At 41.6% G+C, this 21984-nt stretch overlaps 1 protein-coding gene across 1 annotated transcript; it reads left to right on the top strand.

Moving 5' to 3' along the window:
- Positions 1–7783: 7783 nt before the first annotated feature.
- LOC115396646 (uncharacterized) lies at positions 7784–9334 on the top strand. The gene is made up of 5 exons (XM_030102623.1): positions 7784–7836; positions 7963–8292; positions 8552–8890; positions 8984–9109; positions 9327–9334. The coding sequence occupies exons 1-5, from the start codon at positions 7794–7796 to the stop codon at positions 9332–9334; spliced, it is 846 nt and encodes a 281-aa protein (XP_029958483.1). The 5' UTR covers positions 7784–7793.
- Positions 9335–21984: the final 12650 nt, after the last annotated feature.

Genomic DNA, 21984 nt, shown 5'->3' with positions numbered 1-21984 from the left:
AGAACTCCTCTATGGGGTTGAGAAATGGAGAGCACAGTGGAAGGAATAACACCGTAAAGTGTGGCTGGTCCTGGAACCACTGACGTACAAGCAGAGCCCGGTGGAAACGCACACTGTCCCAGATGACAACATAATTAATTCTTTGAGGATCATTAGTGTGATCTGGTGGAACAAGGTGTTCGTGGAGGTCATCAAGGAAGGCCAGCAGCAAGTCTGTGTTATAGGCACCAAGATGTACATTGCAGTGCAGGACACCATAGTGATTTATTGCTACACACACGGACCCCAACAATGGCCCGCTGGCCTATGATATTTCTTCCCCTGCACCTCCTCTTGACCCGATTACAGTAAACCCAGCCTCATCTATGAAAATAATGGTAACACTTCACTTGAAGCACCTCTGTATAACATATAAGTACATTATAGCACTGTATAACTATAGTTATAAATACTCATAAATGATCAACATGCTTTATAACATCAGGACCTAACCCTAGCCACAATCCTATGCTGTGTAGTTGATTATAAAGCATTGTTATCATTTATGAGTGTTTATAACTACTTATAATGTAAAATAATATATTCATATAGTTCATTCGCCATATCAAGCTCCTCGATTCGCTGAAGCAACAGAGAGAATGCAAGTTACTGTATGGACAGAGGTCAAAAGACACTGTAGAAAAGGAAAAAAAAATGTGTTACTGTACATCTTGTAATGTTTAGAGCAATGTTTTCTTTTACGAGCCATGCTGCTGTCATTGAACGCAACATTCCTAGAAGTGAGCATGCGCAGAGAGCAATATAGGAAGTAATGCCTGTATGATCACCGGAACACTGTCTGCCTGTATCGTGCCGTGATGATGGATATATATAAACTTCCAAGACTCCAACAAGCCATATCTCATCATTTGTGTCCGTGCACACATCACATTGGCGACGAGGACTAAAAAGGAGAGAAGGAAAAAAAGGCGTTGATCGAGGACGGACAAGTTAAGCGCCGTCAAGCACGCCGGAGGAAAGTTTTTTTTACTTTCTCTGTTTTTTTTTTCAAGCAGCCGTCATGTCGCTCGCAAACACGCCAGCTCTACCCGCATTTGACACCGAAACGGACCCAAGTTCAGTAGGACCACGCTGGAACAAATGGGTGCAGAGGTTTGAGAACTACACAACTGCCTTCAACATTTCCGGAGATGGGAGACTCAAAGCTCTACTTCTACACTTGGCTGGTGAGCGTGTTCATGACATATACGATACATTAGCGGCCACAGGAGACAAGTATGCAGATGTAAAAGCAAAGCTGGAAACATATTTTACTCCAAAGAAAAACGTGCTGTATGAAGTGTACACATTCAGAAAAGCAGTTCAGCTCTCAGGCGACAATCTGGACACATACTGCACAAGACTACGTATGCTGGCCAAACACTGTGAATTCGCGGATGTGAATTTGGAAATAAAAGGACAACTAATTCAGAGCTGTACATCAACAAGGCTTCGCAGACGAGCGCTCAGAGAGCCCAACATGACTCTGGAAGAAATCCTCAACTACGGCAGATCAATGGAAGTGTCAGAACAGCAGGCAACAGGCATGGAACAAGGAGCAGCTGCAGCAGTGAATGCGGTGCAACACAACGAACAACCAACCAAGAGGTACAATACTGCCCATGCAAACACAAACAAATCGAGCAGTCAGTGTCGAAACTGTGGTGGGAAGTATCCCCACGACGGTGATTGTCCTGCTCGAGGAAAAGATTGTAAAGCTTGCGGCAAACTAAATCACTTTGCCAGACAGTGCAGGTCAAAGCCAAAACAACAAATGAGCAGAGATGTGAAACCAAAGGGCTACACTAAACAGTACAAATCACAAAAGAAAGTCTACAATGTCACTAACTCAACGCACAGTGAAAGTAAAGACTCAGACAGCAGTGATGATAACTATGTGTTTGTGACCACCAGCACAGCTAAAAGAAGCACACCAACAACCCAAGTTAAGATTGGTGATACTGGCATCTCAGTAGTCCTAGATTCAGGTGCCACAGTAAACGTCATGAGTGAATCTGCTCTTAACATGCTGTCACCACAGCCACAGTTGGTACCAGCGGACACCAAAATCTTTCCCTATGGCTGTACCACTCCACTGTCACTGGTTGGCATGTTCAGATGTGAGGTGAAAGCAAATGATAAACAGACATTGTGCAGATTTTATGTAAAAAGTGGCAAAGGCTGTTCCCTACTCGGTTATGACACAGCGACACAGCTAGGTCTCATTAACGTAGTCAACACTATGTCCACACCTCAACCAAGCACAGTGGCAGATAAACTGGTCAAAGACAACCCAGAACTCTTCCGAGGCATAGGAAAACTCAAGGATTTTCAAGTCAAACTTCACATCGACACTACTGTTCAGCCCACATGTCAGCCACACAGGCGAGTGCCATTCCACATCCGTCAAAGAGTGGAAAAAGAGCTAGAAAAGCTGGAAGAAGGTGACATTATTGAAACTGTGACAGGCCCAACGCCATGGGTTTCACCAATAGTGACTCCACCCAAACCCAAAAACCCAAATGAAGTCAGAATCTGCGTTGATATGCGACAAGCTAACACTGCAATACAACGTGAACGTCACATCACACCGACGATGGATGACGTCATCCACGAACTCAATGGAGCCACTGTCTTCTCCAAACTTGATTTAAGAGCTGGATATCACCAGTTGGAGCTTCATCCAGACAGCAGATACATAACAACTTTCAGCACTCACAAAGGCCTGCGCAGATACAAACGGCTCAACTTTGGTATTTCATCAGCAGCGGAAGTATTCCAAAATGCCATCTGCCAAGCACTACAAGGGATCAGTGGGGTAAAGAACCTCAGCGACGACATCATCGTGCATGGGAAAACACAAGCTGACCATGACAACAGCCTCGCAGCAGTTTTTCAGAGACTCAAAGAAAAGGGCCTTACTCTCAACAGAGACAAATGTGAGTTCAACAAGTCCAGACTGGAATTTTTTGGATTCATCTTCCAAGCAGGAGGAATCTCAGCTGACCCCAAAAAGGTTAGTGCTATCAAAGAAGCGAGTGCACCGGAAAACCCCACAGAGGTGAGAAGCCTGCTCGGAATGGCAACGTACTGTGCTCGTTTCATCAAAGACTTCGCATCGATCTCAGCCCCACTTCGTGAGCTAACCAAGAAAGGCACGCCTTGGCACTGGAGCTCGGTGCATGCCAAAGCGCTCCAAGACATGAAAGACAGCTTAACGAGTGACACTGTCATGTCGTACTTCGATCCAGAAAAACAAACCGAACTTGTCGTTGATGCAAGCCCAGTAGGCTTGGGGGCCATTCTTTATCAACTCAATAAAGAAGGAGAAAGACGCACAATAGCGTATGCCAGTCGTGCACTCAGTGACGTAGAAAAACGCTACTCACAGACAGAACGAGAAGCACTGGCAATAGTGTGGAGTTGTGAACATTTTCATCTGTATTTGTTTGGGCACTCTTTTACTCTCGTTACAGACCACAAGGCGCTGGAGGTGATCTGGAATAATCCTCGTTCCAAGCCACCAGCAAGGATTGAACGTTGGGGTTTGAGACTACAACCCTACGACTTCGCAGTAGTCTACAGGAAAGGAGCTGAAAACCCAGCAGACTACATGTCCAGGCATCCAGCATCGACACAGCATGGGTTACACACCAGAGCAACAAAAGTTGCTGAAGACTACGTCAACTTCATGGCACAACAAGCAACGCCCAAAGCAATGACTCTGTCCGAAATCCAAGAGGAAACCCTCAAAGACCCCCTTCTGAAAAAGGTCAGTGAGCATGCAAGGCACAACACATGGCACACTATCAAAAAGGATTCACAGGATGCCACTGCCCTGCAAAAATACAAGCAAATCAGCGGCGAACTCACTGTTTCACCTACTGATGACATAATACTTCGAGGCCTCAAGATCGTCATCCCCTCAGCCCTTGAAGACAAAGTGTTGCAGTTAGCCCATGAAGGACATCAGGGCATTGTGAAAACAAAAACATTATTGAGGTCAAAAGTATGGTTTCCAAACATTGACCAAAAAGCAGAGTTTATGGTTAAGAACTGTCTAGCATGCCAAGCAAACACCCCGGTGACACAAGTCGAACCTCTAAAAATGTCAGAGTTACCTGAGTCACCGTGGCATTCAGTCAGTGCAGACTTCTACGGTCCACTCCCCACTGGAGAGTACTTGCTAGTTCTTGTGGATGAGTACACCCGCTACCCAGTCGTTAAACCTGTGAGATCCACCTCAGTAAATACGGTGATCCCAGTCATGGATGAAACGTTCTCAATGTTTGGCATTCCCAGAATACTCAAAACAGACAACGGACCTCCTTTCAACAGTGAGCAGTTCTCGAAATTCCTAACACACATGGGATGTCATCACAGGAAGATCACGCCTCTATGGCCACAAGCAAATGCAACGGCAGAGCGCTTCATGCGGACACTTGGAAAAGCTGTACGTGTTTCAGAGAATCAGAGCATCCCCTGGAAGCAAACACTGAACACATTTCTTCGTGAGTATCGCTCTACACCACACAGCACCACTGAAGCATCGCCTGCAGAGCTTATGTTCCAACGCAAGATCAATACCAAGATTCCTGCACATTCCAGTACCACTCAAAACAAAACTGACCAAGTGATCAGGGAGCGTGACAAGCAAGCAAAGACAAAAATGAAGCAAAACGCAGATACACGTCGCCGCGCAAAATCCAGTTCTCTCAGTGTTGGTGACGCCGTGCTGCATCGTCAGTCAAAACAAAACAAGCTGACATCATCCTACAACTGTGATCCGCACACCATAACCAGCATCAATGGCTCCATGGTCACTGCCAGAAACAACAAGCATTCCATCACAAGGAACTCATCATTTTTCAAAAGGATAAGTGCCAGTGCTCAGTGTCCCACACCTACTCCAGACACCGATGATGAGGACAGTACTCCAACAGTTCCACGGTACCCTGCGAGATGCACCAGACGCCGCCCTGCGTATCTGGAAGACTACGAAGACACTGGCTGAGCAATAAGTTTTCTTTTTCAGATGTTTGCCAATGAGTTCACTTGACTGTTTACATTTGGTTGTTTGGCTGCAACAATAATCACTTGCCATCTATTTGCATTTTTGAAATATCAAGTGCTGTTTTTTTTTTTTTTTCAGTCCAAAAGGAATGCACTTATGAGACAGATTTATTTCTTTTGTTGTTTGTGAGTTCTAAATAGAGTGTGTTGTGAATTTCAAGAAATGCAACAAAATGTTCAGGGAATTTAAGAACCTTAGGTAAGAAAATGTTTGGAAAGTAAAAAAAAAAAAAAAAAAAACCTGGTTGACTGTGTACTCATGTTTTTGTTAAAAAAAAAAAAAAAAAGGAGTGATGTAATGTTTAGAGCAATGTTTTCTTTTACGAGCCATGCTGCTGTCATTGAACGCAACATTCCTAGAAGTGAGCATGCGCAGAGAGCAATATAGGAAGTAATGCCTGTATGATCACCGGAACACTGTCTGCCTGTATCGTGCCGTGATGATGGATATATATAAACTTCCAAGACTCCAACAAGCCATATCTCATCATTTGTGTCCGTGCACACATCACACATCTGAGGTAGGCTACACCCGCAGTGCGGGGGCGGGAGGGGATGTACCGGCGGCCGAGGCATACCTCCGTGGCGCAGGGGGTTGGGGGCTGTCCATTCGTAGGGGCGTGCGTGTGCGTCTGCTCACGGGCCCCGGGGGATGCGTGCGTGCGTGAGTGTGTTGGAATCCAGTCACAGGCCGGATTGGACGGTTTGGCGGGCCGGATTTGGCCCACGGGCCACCAGTTGTCGACCCCTGGTATACAGTGTACTGACCTGAATTTGTTGAGTTTTGAACACTTGTGTGTTGTAGGTTGATACCACTGAGATGTTCCATGAGAAGTGTGTGTAACCACAGAACATTGTTTGTAGTGTTTTGACAACAAGTTAATGTGCAGTTGACTGCAGAATGTATTGTCGGTTGAAGCTTTGAGGTTTTACATGAGAGGTGTGTGCAACAACTGAACATAGTGTGTAGTGTATAGACCACAAGGTGATGTGCAATTGACTTCAGAGTGTAAAGAAGGAAAGTCAAAGTATAGCGGAGTCATAAGGGAGTGTGAAGTAGTGACAATTCCAGTCGAGCGAATGGTACGTGAAGTTAAGGTTGTGCAAATTGTGCCAAAGTTTAGATTTTTGTGTGTTAGCAATTGTGAAAAACTGCAATGGCAATGCCCCCTTCTCTCATAGACAAACACAACATCACAAATTTTCAGACAAAACATTTTATTTTTTTAACCCCCCCAAAATTCAAGCAGAAGCATCATGGGGCATCATGCCTCCGGTTTCTGTCTGGCCAGAAAGCCGAGGCGATGTCCTCAAGGTCCAAGCAGCGCTGCAAGAACCACCTAGAGTGCCGCACGAAGCCCTGGCAGGCCTCAAAGCAGGGCCTGTTGTGGGTATAGGTGAACTACTTGGCCACCTCGGGCGCAGTGTACGGGTGCAAATAAAATGCTCGAATAATCTATTTGACAGAGCAATTGAGCTCTTTTTGAGGAAGGAAAGGAGGATGGATTTTGTTTACAAATAATCGGGATTTTGATGAGTAAAATATTCCTCTTTTCCTAAATAATATTGATGTTTTAATAAGTTGTTGATGCTCATTGTATGTGCACAGATGTAGTTAGAGACTTGTGCACTTCAGCAAAGGCATTTATTCTGGCTGCACAAGTATCTATCTGCTGTGCAACATCTCTTTATATGCATATCTGTATAATAAGATTTTTTTATAGACATAAAATAGTTATTGAGAGGTGGATTGGTTCAGGCGGATCAGTTCTGAAGGCCTTAGTGTGAAATGCACGGTCCGCCACTGCTAAAACAAGATACAGGGAGAAACTGATCATTGCACAAGATGATGCTCTCACACAGCAAATACATGAACATTACAAAGCCCTCTTTCCACTCTTTGCTGTTTCACTTCCATCACTCACCATATCCACACTACTGACCTCTTACTGTATTGTCTGTTTCTCCAGCTGTTCGTTGCAGAAGATGAAAGACCGACAACAAATAATGTGGACATCAGAGCACATTAAAACCAGATAAATCATTCTTTCACTGCTTATCCAAGTGATTTTATCAGGTAGAGGGCTGAACACCACACTGGTGAAACACCTTGGTGTGTGCCAAACAGTGACCACAGCAGTGTGATAATCTTAGCACTGATGAAACTTCATCACTGAACAAATGAACGGCTCAAAACAGAGGAGACAACTCCTGGGGCCTAGACTCTGTTGTCTATTTACACCTCAAGGAAGAGACACACTCCTTTATTTAAAGCGCTGCATCAGTTTTGGACAGAGATGACAGATGGTTTGAGAGAAGAGTAAAAGAGATCATCTGCATAAAAACTCCTCCTAAAGGAGGAGCTTTATAACAACAGTTTCTCAGTATCTGTTTCATAAAGAATAAAATACTTTTTTCTTCTACATTTCATTTGTTTGTGTTTACGCTGTGAAGTTTCCAGAGACCAAACCATACAGCCTGCTGTTGATATCGCTTCATGTGTTTCAGGTGGTGACATTGTTGGAAACACAAAGTATTTCCACTACGAGTTTCTCATCACATCCTTCTGTGTGATGAGGAACCAATCAGATCGTCGTGCCGTCTGACCCTCCCACTTTATGATATTATAAATCAACTGAAGACACTTTGATAGCAGCAGTCAGTGGTGGAACTCTCAGAAAATGTTTGTCATATTTTGTTTTCTGTTGATGATCAGAGTCGGACGTAAGTATTTGTTGATGTGTCAGATTTAGCAAACACATTGAATGATGATGTACATAAGAAATTCTGTTTTTTGTTTTTTTGTTTTTTTTTTTTTTATCTCTGGCTGAATTTTCTTTTATCTTTCAGGCTGCATAGATGATCAGAAGTTTGATGTAAAGACTGTTGCTGCTCAAGAAAATGTGACTTTGACGTGTCCTCGTGAGAAACGCTTGGATGATGAGAAGCTTTACTGGATTAGAATCATTTCTGGTCACCAGCCTGAATTCTTGGGAAGAACGTTTGTCTTTGATTATGAAGAAGTTAATCAGACTCCTCATTTTACAACCAAACAAGGACCTGGAACTTTTATTTTGCACATTCATCAAACTCAGATCAGTGACACTGGACTTTACTACTGCATCGGAGCTGAAACGCTTAAAATGATCTTTTTGAGAGGAGTCTTTCTCAAAGTTGAAGGTAAAGTGAACTCATTCTCTAATTAGATATGTCAAGTGTGTATATTCATTCAGATGCATTCGAATGCCTTATTTAACCATTTAATACCACAATTTCTGATTCAGTTATTTATTTACAAATATTTTCTTTCTTGCTTATTGTCTGATATGCTTTTATCTTACTTTCCAAATGAATTTCTCTCACTTCAATATTTACTGAAGGAGTAGGAGAAGGTGACTCCATTCCTTAAGATTCTTATGTTTTACTTTGTGTCCTCCAGGACCCCAATCTTCCATCTCTGGCATCATTCAAGCTCCTCCGTCTGCTGCGGTCCATCCAGGAGAGTCGGTGTCTCTGCAGTGTTCGGTCCTCTCTGACTCTGAGAAGAAAACATGTTCAGAAGATTACAGAGTTCACTGGTTCAGAGCAGGATCACATCAATCTCACCCCAGTTTCATTTATACTCATGGAAACAATGCAGAGTGTGGAAACTCTTCCCAGAAATGTTTCTATAACTTCTCTAAGAAGGTCAGTGTATCTGATGCTGGTACTTATTACTGTGCTGTGGCTGCATGTGGAGAGGTCATGATTGGAAATGGAGCAAAACTGGACATTAAAGGTAAGGTCAGAATATTTTTTTCTGGTAAAATAGTTTTTAAATTTGAAAAGAAAAAAAGAAGAATCATGATGATTGAATGTTTTTCTTTCCCAGATTCCAACAAAAGACCTTTGAATCACACAGAAATAGCTCTTTGTATTGTCTGTGCTGCTTTGGCTGCAAGTGTGACTGTTTCAGTCTATCTCATTTGGACCATCAAGAACAAGAATTGTAACTGTGGTAATACAAGTTTTATTAAAATCGGTATAGTTAACACCACATGTTGTCAGCACAAGTGACTGACAACACATTTTATATTCAATGTCTCTGTTGAACAGGTGCTGAACCAGCCAGCAGTGATCAGCAGGTGAAGCCTCAGCATGAAAAAGCTGTTTATTTCTGTTATTTTCATGTACATAAAGTTGTAACATTTGTACGTTTTCTTATATGTCTTCAGAGAGATGAAGCTTCATTGACCTATTCTGCACCAACCTTCAGCAGGAGAAAAGTCGCCAAAGCAGAAAGAGGAAACACACACTCGGCTCAGAAAGAAACGATCTACACTGACGTGCGTGTTCACCACTGAACGAGTGAAACTCTTACTCTGATAAATCATGGTGATGTGAGTTTAATCTCCCCGTAAGGCCTGATACCACATGTAGTTAACAGGAGTCAAGTAAGAAAACATATTTATTTGCATTTCTGCGGTCAAGCAGTAATTTGTGTTATTTGTGCTATTACGATTTTTTCAAGCACTCATAAGTACAGTTTATAATATACCATGTCATTTAATTTTCTTAACGTAAACTGCTGCCAAGCAAAGCCACAGTTTGAATTGATTTTCCAACTTGTTTTTTTTTTTTTTTGCAAATTGCGAAACAAAGATGAAATCATCTCTAACATGAATTTCCTTCAACTTCATTACTACATAAAGATAAAAAAAAATTACCACAGTAAATATAAAATAAATACAACATGGAAAACTTAACAGATACTTTGATGCATTGTCATCATATAAAATATATGAAATGCAACAGCAGCAGCAGTCCAGTGTACATGATCAGGACTCTTTACACCTCTGATTTTAAATAATGACATTTCACTTGAATGTCATGTCTCATGTTTATGAGGATAAATATTCAACTGTACTGTGTTCATGCTGATTTTAATGATGTTTCTTCAGAAATTTGAATCCAACAACTTTTAAAAATATCCTTCCTTGTTCTGTTCCTGTGTTTTTTGTCTTGATGGTTGTGACAGTGTGTTCAAATGATCTTATTTCTCTTTTCTGACACAAAGTTTTTACAAAATATTCTCCTCTTGTATCAATTCTTTACATGTCATTCATTTGCTTCACCAAAACAAGAAAATACAATAATTCAAAGCTGTTGTTTTGTGTTACGCTTATCTGCTTTAAAACTTTTTTTTGTATAGAAATGTGACATTTTGATATTTTGAGAATAAAAGTTTTCTAGCTTGAAAAAACATCTTCACTTATGTTGTAAAATATCTTTGAATCAGTCTGTATCAAACTAGATATGAATATATGGAGCGTTTGCTTTCAAAACACAAATGACAAAACCAGACGAGGAGCAGCATGACATACAAAATCCTTGATATAACTGCAAAAAATAGCAGTTTTTATAAATCATAGTTTTACAATTTTATGGAAATTCCATGTTTTCTTAAGGCAAATGGATAAATGCAGTGAAATAAAGGAAAACATATATTTTTTTAATAATTATGTTGTATCATTTACAGAGTCTCAATATACATTCTAATTTTATAGTGTTAACATTTTTTTTTGTCTATTATCAGATATATTTCGATATAGATTGATCTATTATATTTTGGTCATGATAATGAAATAATCAGAGAATTCAACTGAAATGTACTGGTGACACTGGCAGGTGAACTTTGAGTTACTAGTAGCTTCAATCACAATGCAGAGAAGATCAAACATGTTTTCTAAGTTATTAAGCAGAACGGGGCCCGTTTAGACCAGACTGTGAGTCCAGAACTCCATCCCTCCCAGCAAATCTGACAAAAAACACAGTTCCAGAAATATATTATCACGAAATTAAAAGGCTTCCACTGCAGGGCTAAAAGACCAGGAACATGGTGGCAGCTGTGGTTCAGTGGGGAGAGCAGTCGTCTCACAATCTGGATGTTGTTAGTTTGATTCCTGTCTCCCCCTGTTAGCATGCCAAAGTGTCCTTGGGCAAGACACTGAACCCCAAATTGCCCCCAGTGGATGGACTGAGCGCTTTGCATGGCAGCTGCCTCCACTGGTGTGTGAATGGGTGAATGTGACAATGCAGTGTAAAGTGCTTTGGGCTCTGTCAATGCAGTGTAAAAGCGCTATATAAGTGTGGTCCATTTACCATAACAAAATAATTTCTATTAACTGACAGTTGTTTTATTTTATTAATGTTACATCTCCCCCCCCTAAGATGTTATAGATGGCCAGGCTAGGAGTGGGGGGAGAAAGCGCAACGCTTATGCGTAGGCCCGCTGGGCTGATGTAAGCCAGGCTTCAGGTGGTGTGCGGACAAAACAAGGTGCAGCACAGGAGAATTTGGGTGGCCTTTTCCAAAGGAAAAGGTGAATTTATATAACAAAAGGATAAACTTAAACAGAAGCAATGTTACAAAGTTACAAGTACAACAAAAGTAAGGCCAGCACTCAACCAGCAGGCTTTAAACAAAAAAACTGGCAAACAGCAAAAATGGGGGGGAGCTAATGGAGGGCAGGAGGATGTTAGAAGAGCCCGGTGGGCGGTGCCACTAAACACAAAAACCCTAACCTTCCCCTACACCTCGACCCTGTGAACCGAACTACCTCAACCAGTGACTAGCCCTGTCCAATTAACTCAGCCTGAACCTTACCTGCCTGCTACAGGAGATCGTGGCAGCCGCCCACGCTTACCTAGTGTGTATAGACAGAAAGTCACCTACGTGCTGAATGTAGACCCCGGGGTGTCTTACCTGGAGCCCTTCTCCAAGGAAGAAGACAATACAGAAAAATGGGGAGTCTACAAAAACACACTAGGTGGGGACATGCAGGGTTAACAAAAACAAGTCCTCATACAGTAGCTTGGGCTGAGGAGGGCAAAAACAAAAGGTCACAAACTTCAGCCAAAGTGTCAAAATGCTCTCCAAATGATCACGTGATCGCTCCCTCTCACACAGACAGACAGACCCTCAACACAGGGTGCAAAGCAATATATATATAGGGGCCGGACTGGAGGTTGATTGGTTGATCGGCTGATGGGTTGATTGGAGACAGGTGTCCAGGATGATTGCTGGCAGGACAGGTGAGGTCATGGGTGAAGAGCTGGGGAAAAAAAGAAAAACACCACGCCTGGACACCTGGGGGAGACAAACAGGATCAAACCCAAGACACACAGAGGCAGCAGCCGTAACAATTAATAATGTATTGGACATGACTGCTGGAAGTAATGGAGTTGCCACTTTGTGACACAGCAGAAATCACTAAAGGCTTTATTATCTGTAATAATAGATACTCACACCATGATTGTTGTCATGTCTAAATATGAGCGTATGAATTATTGTGTTTTCAGTCATTTGGCCTTTTTGCTGTAGATCAATCTGCCAAAAACATCATCACTTCTTATCGAGGGTATGCCAGTGACAAGTAATCCGCAGTATTACTTTGATCCACTTCAACAAAGAGAAGAGAGTCTTCAAGGCAGGTGACAAGAGGGAAGGGAGAAAATGACAGGAGGAAGCTGGAGGGGAAGTTCCAGCAGAATAATATGAGTTTTGGAGGGCATGAGGATCATCAACAGCCTGTAGTCAGACCACCAACAGAGGGGTGGATGTAACTGTGGACACGACTAACAAACTCATTCTGGTTTAGATTTGATACTGACGGCCCTGTTCAGCCCACCTGCTGCCTGTCTGAAGAGGCCTACTTTCCCCTTAAATGTGTTCATTATCATCACATCCTTCAGTGTGACGAAAAGCCAATCAGGTCATTGTGGAGTCTGACCCTCCCACTTTATGAGGTTACAAAAGAAGAGGAGACTCTGTTTGAAACACATTCAGTGGAGGATTTCTCAGAAAATGTTTGTCATATTTGGTTTTCTGTTGATGATCACAGCGGGCTGTAAGTATTTCTTTAAAATTCTGATTCATGATACAAACATTTAACAATGAAGGAAGATTTGTGTTTTTCTACTTGATGAATTTGCTTGTTTCTTTCAGGCTGCACAAATGATCACAACTTTGAGATAAAGTCTGTTACTGCTCAACAAAATGTGACTTTGACGTGTCCTCGTACATTGGGACACAAAGAATTAATGTATTGGATCAGAATCATTTCTGGTCACCAGTCTGAATTCTTGGGAGGAACGTATGGCTTTGATTACAGTCCAGTTCATCAGACTCGTCATTTTACAACCAAACAAGAACTTGGAACTTTCATTCTTCACATTCACCAAACTCAGATCAGTGACACTGGACTTTACTACTGCATCCAAACTGAAACCCTTGAAATGACCTTTGTGAGAGGAGTGTTTCTAAAGGTTAAAGGTAAAGTTACTTTGTTCGTATCTCTAATCAAAATATTTCTCAATGTGTTTATTTACTCTTAATAATTTAGTGACTTAAACTGCTGTCTTCCATGTGTTCCTCCCAGGACCCAAATCTTCCATCTCTGGCATCGTTCAAGCTCCTCCGTCTGCTGCGGTCCATCCAGGAGAGTCGGTGTCTCTGCAGTGTTCGGTCCTCTCTGACTCTGAGAAGAAAACATGTTCAGAAGATTACAGAGTTCACTGGTTCAGAGCAGGATCACATCAATCTCACCCCAGTTTCATTTATACTCATGGAGACAAAGCAGAGTGTCAAAAGTCTTCACAGAAATGTTTCTATAGCTTCTCTAAGAAGGTCAGTGTCTCTGATGCTGGTACTTACTACTGTGCTGTGGCTGCATGTGGAGAGGTCATGTTTGGAAATGGAGCAAAACTGGACATTAAAGGTCAGTTCAATCATTAGTATTGAGAACTTTTTTATTCTGTTGGTTTAGAACACAATGAGTTGATGATTATATTATTCTTTTTTTTTTCTTCTTTTAAATAGAATCCAAGCAGCAGGATTTGAATAGGGCCAACACAGCCCTTTACAGTCTTGGTGCAGCTTTTGTTGCAACTATGATTGTTTCAGTCTGTCTCATTTGGACGAATGAGAAAAAGGATTGTAACGACGTGAAGACGGTCGTCATGTACAGCAGAATGTCTAAAACTGCGAGCAAAACCAGACAGCAGTGATCAGTAGGTAAAGTCACAGAATGAAATGATTTTAAAATGAGCAAAGAACTCACGTGTCATCATAACATTTGTTCCTGTGTTTTCTCAGACAGATGAAGCTTCATTGATCTATTCTGCACCAACCTTCAGCAGGAAAAAAGTTACCAAAGAGGAAAGAGGAAACACACACTCGGCTCAGAAACAGACGATCTACAGTGATTTCCTTTTTCACCACGGAGTAAAAATTGATGGTATAACAAAAAAAAAAAAAAGAAAAAAAAAAAAAGAAGGAAAAAGATTTTCTCAGGAACTTGTAAATATTGTCCCACTTATTGTGAACTAGTGTTTAATTCAATTATGCTTTCTTTTTGACGTTTGTGATAGTATTCTCAATGTTATCTGACTATTTTTACCTGAAAAAGGTTCTTTGAACAACAGCTTCTGCTGGATGAAACATTTCAATTCAATATAAACTGATGTACACAACTAGAATTCACTTTTGTCATGTTTTAGACTTTGTTTTCAGGTATACTCATTTTTGGTGAATTATACCTTTGTTTATTTGTAAACAAAAGGCTTAATGCATCAGAACATCACTGTTTCAGCTACATTTGAGCCGAAATCAGCAGAAGGAGACGTACAGAGCGACTGAGACTCAAGATCAACCTGCTCAGAAGGAGAGGAAGCATGTTCAGGTGACAGACTGCACAGGAAATTTTGACCTGGGTTTTCAGGTCAAGCAAGGTCATAAACACACACACACACACACACACACACACAGATGCACATGCTCACGCACAAACACAGTGAGTAAGTGGGTATGTCAAGCACAAGAAACAGATGAAACAGTTGCCCCATATGTCAACATTAATTTAAACACATCCCCTCGTGTCAGCAGTTATCATTAAACACCAAACAGGACAAACATGAGATTAAAAAGAAAAGATGTCAGAAAGTGAGCAGGTTTATCAGTGCAGTTGTTCTTTCATGTAGAATTACTTCTGTTTCCCTGAATCGCTCTGAAAACAACTTAAATCTAAACCATAGTTCTGCTCCTGTCATTAAAAGGAGGCTGCACATGTACTTCCTGAAATGAAACCAGAGTGTGAGACAGGAAGAAAAAAAAAACTGCTCTCATGTTCTTGTTCAAAAGTACAACCACAACAAAGTTGGACCTTAGTACTACTCAGTTTCAGACATAATCAACAATGTGAAGAAAAGAACACATATAGCAAGTAGAAGAAACAAATTAACACACAATCTTTATCCAGCTCAAGGTCAAAATCAAAACTCATCATACAAGCTGTTTTTCCTGGAGATCTTCCTGAGTGAAAATTAAACTGTGACATTGTCTCAGAGATGTTTTAAGGAGTCTTTGAAATGGTCTCTTAACGGAACCAGAACTCACCAAAACGTCACTGAATGTAATTTTTTGTGCTGAGAGACAAAACCCCATAAATATGGGGTTCCATTTGTGTAAAAAAAAAAAATACATGTGATATGCGTCGATGTTGTTGGCTTATTTGTCTATGGGATCCATGTCTATGGGATCGATGTTTTTGCCAGGTGTTGTTGCTATATGTACATGTTTATGGTGCATGTGTGTTTGCTACATATGTGAACGCTGCACATGTATTTTGCTGTATATGTGTATTTTGTAAATATGTTTGTTGCACATGTTGCTTGTGTGTGTTGTGATCATTATGCACTGATTTTGCTACAAAATACGCATATACAGCAAATACATGTGCAACGTCTAGATCCGAAGCAACGGGCATGACACGCAGCAGGAGGAGAACAAGAGCACGACGGAGGACTGTCCAGCAGAAAAAACAGCCATCAGAGACAAACTGCAGGCCTACAGAAGACAGTCTCTTGATAAAATGTGAACAGCGTTTTGAAGAATAATGCATCATAATTTAAAGCTATAGTGCGTAACTTCGGTCGCCCTCTAGCGGAATTCTGCGTTCTTACAACAATAGGTAAAGCCGGCGCTTCTACATGACGTACGCCCAGGTGTCCCCGGTGCCCCCCCCCCATCTTCCCCCAACTGCTGCCACGGTGATTAGCGTTTCCACAGCGCGAATCACCATTGGAAACGGTTTTTATTCTGTGTGAATAAGGACAGCTGGTGAAAAAAAGATGGAGTCTTCCGAAGAGGTAATTATTGTTTTCTTTTTTCTGCTTTCAGCGCTCTCCACCGAGGAAAAGTCATGCCAATACAAATCCTCGTTTGCCTTCTCCGTCGGTCACTTTCCTTCTTCGCCAGCAATCCTTCTGCCGACCGTCCAGGCTTTTTTTTTGGTGGTAGGATCCACTTCAGGACTCTTTCTCGGCCGTTTCTTTGGATTATCCGCCATGCTGCTTCCTCGGTCTGCCTGTTGCTATGAGACCATCTGAGCGTCCTCCCCCTCCCTTCTTGTTGTGACATAAAATGCATAATTTCCTGCGCATCAGCATGGGAATGTCGCCGGTTGACACGCAAAGCAAGAATTATATTTATTGAAAAATCCCGCGAAGAGCCGATCAGCTTAATCTGCATTTTGTCATCTCCACTAGTAGTGGCTTGGCTAAAATGGACATTCATAGACATTTAAAAATTCCGCACTATAGCTTTAAGTCTCTTGTTTTCTGGGTGAATTTTGAACATTTACTGTTTACTGTGGAATCTACTGTTCTATTGAATGTTTTCAGTGCTTTCAATTTGTGTTCTTTCTGTTGTGTTCCACCAGAGAGTCGACTCACAGCAGACTTGTTTGAGCAGCAAAGTTCTCTTAACCAACAAGATGAATAATTTCCTTCAATGTAAATGAAAAACAAAAAGTCACATACTGTAAACCTACAAGAAATGCACCTGAAACATGAGAAACTACTAAAAATGGGATTTACAAAAATTTAATTGTCCTCATTTTAACAAGGGAAGTCACTATCCTAATCTCCGATAAGATTGTTTTTAAACAGATACATGAACAAATGGACATGGAGGATGGATTATTTTTGCTTAAAGGAATACTGACTCAGACAGAATCAGGCACCCTGGGCAAGCCGCCCCGTGGTAGTGTCGCGGAGAGTCGTGCCGCGAGAGTTGTTGAGCGGGGGGCGGGGGGGGAACAGTCGGCAATAGTTGTCGAGGGGTGCAAGCGAGCGAACCAACCAGTGCGCTGCTCAAACGGCCGTCACAGCGGCGCATCCTGGGCGGTGCACCTCACGGCCTCATCAAGCGCCCCCCTATGGCTCGGCGCCCTGGGCAAGTGCCCCGGATGCCCAGCCTAATCGCCGGCCCTGATTGTCAAACAAATGGGAGGAATCCTGATCAGTGGATAAGACATAAACATTCATCTTAAACCAAAACTCAATGTCTTAAATCAAAAACATAATGTCTATTTTAATGTGTAAAGCTGCATTCAGACCGAAAAAACCCCAAAAACGCAAGAAGTTGAACGCGGGTCAATTTTGAGGTCTGACCCTGAACAATGCTGGGCCACTGAGGACACGCGGCACATTGACACGGCGAGCCTGTGGTGGGAAGGCGGGGCTTCCGGCCTTATTTCCTGTGTTAGCTTAGCATCATGGCTAACCCTGTTGAGTGAGTGGCTGGGCTTTATTTGCTTAATAAAGCCAGACAACAACGCCGTCGGCGGACATTACGCCGTGCCTGGGTGCACGATATTATCCAGAGATGGTCGGAGTTTGGTGAGTTTCGCTTTCACCGGTCCCCGCTCCCTTACCTATGTCACCATAGAGACGTAAAAACACCACGTCAAAAGTTCAGAGTTCCCAACTTCAGCGTCGGCTGCATAAACATGCCGCCGATGCCAGAATGCCCCGACGTGCCGCAAAAACACCTCTGACGCGCCGCCGGGAGTTTCACTGTCGGTGAACACGCGTTCCCCATTGTTTTTCGATTATATTTGGATGCAAAAACGCAGACATCATTTGGCGGTGTGAGCGGACCTTAACAATGTTTTTATGATAGATGCTTCTCTTAATACTTATTTTCACAATTTCACATGTATCTGTTTTTCTAATGATGGTTTTAAAGTTCAATTTATTTGAGCTGATTTGACTTTTGGAAATAAACTTTGGTTGAAAATAAAAACTGACTTGATGCGTAAAGCATAGCAGACAGCGGACAGCCACTTTTTAACCGCATGGGAAACGTTGAAAACACTGAAGCTTGCATTGTCAGTATATAGTTGATAAGTTCTTCATCATGTTCTATGTATGTGTATGGAGAACATTAATTGATCCATCTTAGAGCTCTGGACCCATATCCAGCTGACTGTGGTCAAGGACAGGATACACACTGGTCAGGTTTTTTTTTTCTTTTTTTTTAACCTGTCCTGTCCAGCATGGAAGCAGCAGAATGGGAGTCTGGCTGCTATTCTGTGCTCGACAGATTTGCTTTTCCAAGGGGAGCTTATAAATATAAAACTCCTCTTGTAAACATTTTTTTTTCTTTTTTACAATTTTTTATTTATTTATTTTGAGTGCAGATACATAATAAGGCTGCACGATTAATCGATTTTGAATCGTAACTGACATTTTGGGTAAAGAAGATGTTAAAAATGCTGAAATCGTTCATGAACGATTTCGGCTTTTCACATGAGCCTGTCTTTTTGGTGCCTCTAAGCCACCGTAGTTTCTCTGGCCCGTCTCATGACGTCATAACGGAAGTGCGGGCCTGCCTTCGCTCAGCGTCTGGTAACCAACAACAACAAGCATGGCTACTGCTGGAGAAGTTAAATTTGCTCAGGGAAGTAAAGTTTTAGGCTGTGTTTTAGTACTGCTAGATCGAGACGGGGTCGACCTCGGACCTCCTTCTCGAAGCGGCCCCGGATCGATCCAAAAGTAGGTTGACCCAACTTGAAAAACGTGTTCACACTGTTGCTCCCGGCTCGACCGCGGGCTGCTACGTCAGTTAAGTCGTGACAGATACCTTCGGTGTGAACACAAAGTTTGCACTATTCATTGATTTTTGTTCAGTAAGACCAGAGGGAAATTGTGACTGTAGCATATTATCTGAGCCTGCCTTCCTACCTCACCTGACTGACTGGCTGACAAACTGACTGACTGAGATTTATTTTACATTGCAGGGTATTTTTCTTTTACAAAAAGTAACTTTATTCATTTTACTTTTTGTTTTAAGTAAGAACAGGGACCTGGAGTGTGTTACAGTAAGATAAGGTGCTCGTAACACCAAGGGATTCTTGTGTTTATTTGCAACAGAATTAAGTTCACTGGCAGTAAGGATGCATATTTGAGATTGATTGTTCACTTTGGATTTTATAATTGACTGTTTTTCAATCAGTAACATGATTGTAACTTTTGGACTTGGGATTTGTTGAATCCAAACTGAGAAAATAAGGTTCAATAAAAGACATTCAAAGTACTTTATTCATCTTTTTTTTTTTTTCACAAAAAGTCATAATCATAATCGAAAAATCGGGTTTGAGAGAAAATAATCGGGATTTTTTTTTTTTCAAAGATATTTTTGTTGGGGTTTTCACAAAATAATGGAAATATTTGCCAAAAAAGGTGATAAATGTAAAAAAATTTTTCCCAAAAAGAAAAAAAGAAAGAAAAACATATATATGTGTACATATACATACACACATACATAAAACAACAAAATAAATGAATAAATTAAAGGGGCTGTATCATGCAAAATTCACTTTTTTGTATGCACCCCCATGTGTTTTTTTTCCTTCATGCCTGTGTGTTTGAGCTTTCCTAATTTTTCTGCTGCTCAGAAAGGCAGCCCTTCCCGTACCCGTGAAAACGTTCTGTTTCCCATGTTGACGTCTCAATGTGAAGATGGCCCCCCTGAGAAGTCCCGCAGGCCCTCGGCAATCCGCGTTGTCGCTCTTTTTTTTAATCTCCGATTACGGAGATAAACTTTAACCATCATTGTCTGAAAGCAACTATCAAGCAAGGGCAAGAGTCTGAAGGGTCTGAGCTTGGTGAGTTTCTAACAGGAAAAGACGTTTTCACATGTCTTTGCGTGTAGAGAAGCTAGAGCTAAAGAGCTAAAGCTAACCCTTAGAGACGCTAACGCAGACCTGGGCATTGTACGCCCCCGGGCCACAGCCGGCCCTTTGGTTGACTCTGACCTGCCCGCGTAAAGTTAATTGGAAATGACAAAATAAACGTATTTTCTCATTTTACATCGTACATGGACTAAAGCTGCAATGCTTTTATTTTGAAGTTGTTTTTTATTCACGTACATAATGACGCATAGCAACCGATAGCAACACGCGTGCGATTGGATCGTTGTCAGAAAATGACTTAAGCCCTCGAAAATGTCCTCTCATGCTAAAAAAAAACATAAAGATCGATGCCAAATGTAGGCTTTTCAACCAAGCAACCAAGACCAGCTTTGTGATATCCCACAAAATCGACAAAAACAGTCAGTCATTCTGGGAGGGGAGTTTGTCAAAGAGTGCTTGGTGGACTCTGCAGCACTAATATGCCCTGAAAAATAGGCGCATTTGAGCAAGTCCCACTGTCCAGGCAAACAGCGGCGAGGAAGATCGAGGACATTGCGGGAATTTGGAGCTTCAGCTGAAACGTGAAGTGGCAACTTTTGACTTTTTCTCCTCAGCTTTGTATGAGAGCCGTGATGTCCACCACACGGCCCAGCTTCTCATATTTGTACGGGGACAACTGACTTCAAGATTGCGGAGGAGCTGGCAGCCATGCGGTCGATGAAAGGGAAGATGACAGGGAGCAATCTGTTAACAGAGGTAAATGCGTGCATGGACAATCTGGGACTGAAATGGGACAGACCGGCAGAAGTTATAATGGACGGTGGTCCAAATCTTACAGGGAAAAATGTCGGACTTTTGAAACAAATGCAAGATAAAGTGACAGACATTGACGCTGATCAGAAATGAGTATTTTTGCATTGTATTATACACCAACATGTGTTGTGCAAGTCAGTGCTAAAAATGAACCATGTTATTGATGTTGTTGTTAAAAAAGTAAACTTCATCAAATTAGATTTCTCTCACTGAACAAGAAAAAATAAACACCAAACGAGGAGGTTAGACTACAAATGTAGGCATGTGAAAGAACCAACTAGCAGTGAACTGGGACTCTTTCTTTGGAAGCCTTTTTCTCAAAATCACAGTTCAGTGATGTTCAGTTCAGTTAGTTCAATATGATGTGTCTTGCTTAATGTTTTGAGCACAAAGACAATATTGTGATGTCTGTAGAATGCTAAGAACAGTATTTGAAACTCAATGTGTTGTGGAGTGAATGTGACTGAAAATGTTCACTAATATAAGTCACAAATGTTTAAAACAAGTTTCACAAAAGTTCACATTTTGTTTACCATTGCTTTGGGAAATTTGATTGAACAATTGACATGTTTTGTAAGGCAGCCTCACTTTTTCATTGCTTAATTATAACATAGTCTACTCTTACCAGCTTGTCAAAACAATGCTATTTACTGCTTTTTATAAAGACATACAATTAATATTAAGCAGAATTGAGTTCAGCCTTTTGTCCCGGCCCTCCACAATATTTTCTGTTTCTCATGTGGCCCCCTGGAAAAAATGCCCTCCCCTGCGCTAACACATGACGTATTTGTTTTGAAGCTGCGATTGGTTGCAGCACGCTGTCAGTCAAAGTCCAGAGGGGGAGAGGTGGGATTTTTAGTGAAACAGAGTGTTTTCTCTTCCAGGTTTCAGAATTAGCACCAGAAAATCTTTTATTTCACACAAAATGACTTTTCCTTAGCGCCAAAAATAAACTATTACCATGTTAATGCCATTTGTAGGGTTTGGACTAGCTAAAAAAGCATGATACAGCCCCTTTAAATTTGAAAAAAAATTAAGTAAAT

The sequence above is a fragment of the Salarias fasciatus genome, chromosome 2, assembly GCF_902148845.1.
Source record: "Salarias fasciatus chromosome 2, fSalaFa1.1, whole genome shotgun sequence".
Classification (NCBI taxonomy): Eukaryota; Metazoa; Chordata; class Actinopteri; order Blenniiformes; family Blenniidae; genus Salarias; species Salarias fasciatus.
The sequence above is the reverse complement of the archived record's forward strand: the minus strand, read 5'-3'. Positions and strand labels throughout refer to the sequence as shown.